The 6,665-nt window shown below is 46.9% G+C and overlaps 1 protein-coding gene across 1 annotated transcript; it reads right to left on the reverse strand.

Moving 5' to 3' along the window:
• Positions 1 to 4,342: 4,342 nt before the first annotated feature.
• Positions 4,343 to 6,035, reverse strand: LEMD1 (LEM domain containing 1). The gene is made up of 2 exons (XM_004685275.1): positions 5,954 to 6,035; positions 4,343 to 4,476 (listed from the first exon to the last, which is right to left on the reverse strand). The coding sequence occupies exons 1-2, from the start codon at positions 6,033 to 6,035 to the stop codon at positions 4,343 to 4,345; spliced, it is 216 nt and encodes a 71-aa protein (XP_004685332.1).
• Between the last annotated feature and the right edge of the window lie 630 nt (positions 6,036 to 6,665).

The following is a 6,665-nucleotide window of genomic DNA, read 5'->3' on the forward strand; positions in this document are numbered from 1 at the left end:
GCTGAGGGCAAGATCTCAGCACCAGGCATGTCGGGGCAAGAGACAAAACAGAAACAGCCACAGGGTCAGAACCAAACAAAATGAGAAACCTGAGGAGGCAGTGACTAAACAAGATGGGACAGAGGTCAGGGCTGTGAAGACGTCACTGGAGGTGGCCTTGAGTTCTGCCTGGGGCCTCAGCGTGGGTCTGATCTGGCCTGAGAGCTGCCTGCCTTTCTCCTCACACTGCCCTGGGAGAAGGTACAGCTGCTAAAGAACACCGGGAGGGCCAGGATGGTTACTTGACATCCAGCAAATGGAAGCACGTGGACTCAAGCGGTGAGGCCTGGCCTCACACCTGAAGCTCTGAGGCACACACGCAGCCCTGTGCTGGGGAGGGTGGTGAGTGTGGAAGGCAGCACTGAGCGAGCCAAAAAGGGGCGGGAAGAGAACTCATTCATTCTCTGCTTCGTTGACTCAGCCCCATGGGAATGCAGCCTGTGGCGGAGAGGAGAGGGGACCCAGCCGAGAGGGACACAGGGTGGTGGCTGTTTCCAGCAGGGGCAGGAGGGCCCTCTGGGTCTATGCTAGAACTTGAAAATCGTTTCCCCATATTGCAGCACTATCAATAATAGGTAAGCTATGGAGACAACCCAAATGCCCCGAAATAGATGACTGGATTGAGGAGATGTGGTACATATGCAATGGAATATTACTTAGCAATCAAAAAAGATAAACTCACACCATTTGCGGCAACATGGATGGAGCAGGAAGGGATCATGTTCGGTGAAATAAACCAGAAGGAAAAGAAAAATCATTGGATGGTTTCACCTGTAGAAGGAATATAGGGGAAACAAATAAAGGGAGGGGACCCACAGGGTGCAGCAGACCTCTCCTATCGCCCACTGTACCCTTCAGCAGTGTAATTCAGTCCACCCCTCTGTTCTGCTCCCCACTGTCTCTGGTGAGTCCTCTCACCACCCTTGCACCTCTGGCCTATACCCCAGCTCTTGTATGCATAAATAAAATAAAACAAGTCTTAAAAGTAAAAAGGGGAAGAGCACCAGGAACTATGGGAATGGTCCATGGGTGAGTGGGTGGTGGAAATTGTATGGGAACTACACCTGAGAGGAGAAAATGAACAATGGTGTGAAGTATATAAATATAAATGGGGAAAAAATGTCTCCCCCAAACAAACCTGGATTAAATCACTTCTTAGGACTTGCCCACTCTAACCAAATGTGGCGACTATTTCCTTTGTTAATACATACGAAAAAGCACTATTTCCTATGTTTAATACTTGTGTAAAAGTATTCATGCATTAGAGTTGTACATACTTTTTTGAGTCCCTTGCTTTTTTCTGCTGAGAATATGATTTTTCCTTTCAAACTGATAGTGGCATTAAGCTCTGGATCATGGGAAACAAAAGGAAAATAGGAAAACAAAAGGCAAGTGAGAATGCACAATGGCACGGGGTGAATTTTCTGTCACAGATTTCTGTGAGAAGAAAATTCACTGGTTGCTTGGGAGGGAAAGACTCATCTCTGGGTGGGAGCAGCCGTTGGAACCCCAGCTGGGCATCCCCGGGCCTTGGGCCTGGGGGCTGCAGTGGGGGCTGATTTCAGTCCAGCCCCCTCCGTCTTCCTGAATGTCAAAGAAGGGCAGAAGGACTTTCTCCTTCGGTACCCAAAAAGGCTCCCAGGAGGGAGGGCCAGACCTGTGCTCAAGGGCTTTAGACTCAAGGGAAGAGCAGGGCGGGAGAGGTGGCTGTGGGAGGCCCCTTGGCTTAGACCTGCGGGAAGACTTTTGATCAACTTCCAACAAAGGTGTGCGACTCACCCTCCCAGCACTCTCAGCAGGGGGTCGGCAGCATTTGGGAAGTTTGAAAAGACCTTAGATCATGAAAGCTACCTTCACCCAGTGCCCAACTGTGCAAATGTGAGCACTGGATCCACCCGCTGTTGGGGTGAGGCTCAGCCCTGGAACAGCTCCCCTCCCCAGCTCCACCTCCTTTGGAGGAACACCCAGGGTTCCGTCTCCATAGGACCCCAACTTTCCTTTTCACCTCCCCCATTTTAATGGCACCTGCTTCTCCCACAAACAAATTTAAATGTCTGATCCTGACCTGACTAGACCTGGGGAAGGGGGGTTTCTACTTGTCTGTGCTTGGTAAGGCCACAGCATAACCAAGGTAGGACTGAACTGAGCTTCTGCTCTGGCCTTGCTACCCACAGTGGGCCAATATCAGGAGCATGCCCTGTCCAAAGTGAAGACAACACTTAAGAGCTAAAGGACTGGGCCTCCCTGGTGATTAGGGCTTAAATCTCAGTGCTATCACTGCTAAAGCCTGAGTTACCCCCACCACTCCCACCTGGGAGCTGACCACATGGCGCAGCAGACCTCTCCTGTCTCGCCTGCTGCTCCCCTCAGCAGTGTGTTTCAGTCCATCCACCTACTCTGCTCCCCTACTCTGTCATGGATCCTCTCACCCCCCACACCTCTGATCTACACCAATTTTCTCCCAGCCAAGCAAGGGCCATGTGCTAGAACCTGATGGTTTGGCCTGAGACAGCTTGACAGCACAGCTTTTTTTTTTTTTTTTTAAGATTTATTTTATTTATTTATGCTTCCAAAAACTGGGAGTAAGACAGAGGTGCAGGGGGTGAGAGGATTCACCAGAGACAGAGTGGGGAGCAGAACAGGCAGATCCACTGAAACATACTGCTGGGGGTGGGGTGGGGAGCAGGGGGAGAGAGGAGAGGTCTGCTGAGCTATGTGGGTCACCTCCCTGGCAGGGAGGATGGAACTCGAGCTTCAGTGGCCTGATAGCACTGAGACTTAAACCTCTGCAACACCAGAGAGGCCCTGACTGCTTTGACCTGCTGTTCTGGCCAGTGGTGAGCAGCCTTCCTCTCCGGCATTGTCCAGCCTGGAAAGTTCAGCAGAGGCTGGTCTAGTCCCTTCAATTCCTTTCCATGTCAGGAAACAGGCAGCCCAGGCCTGAGGCAGGACTCTGAACATGTCCCTCATCCAGAAAAAGTCTGGGGGAGCCACATGCTCTGAGGTACCCCCAATATTAACTATCTTTCTGCTCAGGGGCCAGTCGGACTGTGCCACTTCCAATACTAGGCATGACAGGGAAATTTCCAGAGACACCTGTTTGTTGAACCATTAATTAAAACGCTAAGAAATTGTAATATTTTTATAGAATCAGTCATGGTAAAAAAAAAAAAAGTAATATATTTATTTTCACAATAAAAATTGTGAGAAAAGTACAAGGTATGAAAAGGTTTTGGGGTCAAAGGTATTGGGGCCAGGTTTGGGGTCAAGTCTCGTTGTACTTTCCTTCAATAAACATGTTCTAGAACTCCTGCTTTGTGCCTGGTTCTGTTCTGAGCATTGTGATGGTTAAATGAGACAAGGACCTTAAGGCCGGAAATGTGCTGAAGGCCTCCAGTATTTTACTGGTAGCTCTTAGTATTTTACTATGGCACCTAGGGTCTCTTAATAAATACTGAATGGATGAAGAACTTGGCCGTGAGACTCATCATCCCTGCCACCCACAAACCCAACCAAAGGCCTCTGCAGAATGTGGTTCTCGGGGCAGGGCTGCTGAAAACTAAGCCCATGGGTCCCAGAGCCCACTGTTCCCCACCCACCCTGAGACCTAGGAGAGGTCAAGTTGTGGCCAGTTTCCACTGAGTCATGAGGACAGGAAGAGGGTGCGGGCTGAGGAGGGAGAAGGGGAAGTATGATGGAGTTCAACTTTTCTAAAAGGCAAGATATCACTTTTTAAAATATTTATTTATGTATATGTGAACTGGGGTGCAGGCCAGAAGAGTGGGGGTTAAGGGAATTCACCAGAGACAGAGTGGGGAGCAGAACAGGTGGAGTTATTGAAATACACTGCTGAGGGGAAGCAGAATCGGTCTGCCATGCCATGTGGGTCAGCTCCCTGGCCGGGATTGAACTCGTGCTGCAGTGGCTGGGGACAGCTTCATAGTGCTGCACTTTAACCTGTGTGCCACCAGGGAGGGCAAGATGTCATTTAATCCATAGAAAATAAGGGTCAAATGAATTGACTGAGGTAAAGCAGGGACCTCAACTTCTGGTCTTAGAAATCACAGATGTGACTCCAGTCAGTAAGGGGTGGTACAAGTGAACCCCACCTCCTTCCGCTTCCCACCCACAGAGTCACTAGTGTGAAAGTGGGGGTTCCTCTTGCAGCCCATGGGCCTGATTTCCAGGCTCCTCAGTGCAAACAGGCCAAATAGCTATTTCCTAGGTCACCCTGCACACCATTGGACCTGCACACTCTCCGGACAGGGAATCAGGAATGCGGAGCCGCCCTCAGCAGCGGGCATCACAAGGTACCTCCACTGATGTCAAGGTCTTCAATTCTGTCCCGCTCTCTGGGTCCACCCAGCACAAGAGATGTACAGGGAGTGGAGACCAACAACTGCACCAACTTTTTTTCATATACTCTTCTGGTGGACGCTAAGGAAGAATGGAGAGAACAAGTGAAATTGCTCGTGGGTGTTCAAGATAGTTTACAACTCAGTTGCCTTATTCATATCCTTCACATTATTGCTTATTATGGTCTTCTAAAAAGATTTATTTATGCATATAAGAGCTGGGGTGTAGGCCAGAGGTGTAGGGGGTGAGAGGAGTAAACAGAGACAGAGAGGGGAGCAGAACAGGCGGGGACTGAAATACGCTGCTGAGGGGAGCAGTGGGTGAGACAGGAGTGGTCTGCTGAGCCATTTAGGTCAGCTTCCTGAACAGGGATCGAACTCAGGCCACAGTGGCTGGTGTGGCTGGTGTTGGCTTGCTCTGTGCCACCAGGGAGGCCCTTATTATAGTTTTTAAAATGTGGGTGAACCCACAGTTTCTGAACTCTTTTTCTTCCACAAACACTCAAGGTGAATATAGATCATTCATACATAGTAGGGGTACTGGAGATAAAAATTTGAAGTGATAACAATGAGATACCACCTCACCCCAGTGAGAATGGCACACTTAAAACAACTAGCAACAACAAATGTTGGTGAGGATGTGGATTAAAAGGAACTCTCCTGCACTGCTGGTGGGAATGCAAACTAGTACAATCACTATGAAAAACTGGAGATTCCTCAAACTGCTAAATATGGAGCTTCCATAGGACCCAGCAACCCCATTCCTAGGTATCTACCCAAAAGACACAAGAACACTGATTCAAAGAGATACCTGCACCCCCATGTTTATTGCTGCTTTATTTACAATAGGAAAGACATGGAAATAGCCCAAATGCCCAAAAGTAGATGACTGGATTAAAAAGATGTGGTGCATATACACAATGGAATATTACTCAGCAATCAAAAAGATAAACACATGCCTTTTGCAGCAACATGGATGGAGCTGGAAGGGATCATGCTTAGTGAGATAAGCCAGAAAAAAAAAAGAAAGAAAAATACCGATGGTTTCACTCATAGTAGGAGCATAAAGGACTGGGGTGGGGGGTGGAATAATAGTGAACAACTACATACCAGAGACATTTTATGGGGGATGGAGTGGAGAATGGGATCAAAAATGGGGGGAAGTACATGGGACTATGGTGATGGCGCACGGGTGAATTGATGATGGGCAGTCCACAGGGATTACAACTGAGATGGGAAAAGGCACAAAATGATATAAAAATAAACTATTATATATATATATATGTATATATATATATATATAAATTTGGGGTGATAGAATCAAGATAGCTGGCTTTTCACTATTGGGGAAAAAAAATCCTTTCTCTCTGGCTCCCTCATCTCTAAGTAGGATCTGGGTATAATTATCACCTCCTCCCTCTTTATGGTTTTCTGGATTTTTGTTTTCTGCCTTATTTCTAGTTGAATGGTTTTCATTACATATGCTCCTTACAAAATCTAAAATTATTGGGGGTGGTTTATAATACACTACTAGTCTCTAGTAGCGGCTGTGTACATACGTAGTATTGGGCCAGGTGAAAATCCAAGCTTATGGAGTTCATACTGTAATTTGCAGTCACTGAGACACTTCACATCCACCATGGTGATAGTCTGGTCTCTTTTCTGGCAGTGGATTCTTTGAAACAGTAAAATAAATTGGTTAAGGGTGTCTTACAAATTAGACCCAAAACTTTACCAGCCCACAGGTGTCTGTACCACCCCATCATCTCATGATGTCTGCTGTATTCCTCTCCCAGGGTTAGCGCCTCAATGCAAAGCTTGGGGTGGGGATCACTTTTCCCAATATTCTTGGGGTTCAGTAATTTCTATCTTTTTCTACTCAAACTAATGTGAGAAAAATCTGCACAAAATGAACCAATATTTCCATGACTGCATCGGAGCTCTGAGTAAGACTCAACGCTGAGAAGATAAGAAGTTAATTAAATATGAAAGAGCTGAGAGAGATTTTTTAGTGAGTTAAATAAAAGTTATTTATCCCTGACCTCCTTTTGATGAGAGGACAGAGAGTTTGGTGCATTCAGTTATTGCAAACAGTCGTAGTTTTCACACTTGTAATTTAACTCTGAACATTACAAGATGGTAGTTTTTAATTAACCACCAGCCGACTTTGTAATCGCTGAATTGGCATTTGAAAAAAGTCAGCTATTCATTCCGCGGCACGCAAATTGATTTATATAGATTTACACAAGTCTTAATGTAGCTTTCCAAGCC

The sequence above is a fragment of the Condylura cristata genome, unplaced genomic scaffold, assembly GCF_000260355.1.
Source record: "Condylura cristata isolate star-nosed mole 26May11 unplaced genomic scaffold, ConCri1.0 scaffold00018, whole genome shotgun sequence".
Taxonomy (NCBI): Eukaryota; Metazoa; Chordata; class Mammalia; order Eulipotyphla; family Talpidae; genus Condylura; species Condylura cristata.

Coding starts and splice junctions, on each gene's coding strand:
- LEMD1 (XM_004685275.1), bottom strand. CDS start 6,035: ATGGTGGATGTGAAGTGTCTCAGTGACTGCAAATTACAGTATGAACTC. Junction 4,477..5,953: donor TTCACCTGGCCCAATACTAC/GTATGTACACAG, acceptor ATTCTTCCTTAG/CGTCCACCAGAAGAGTATAT.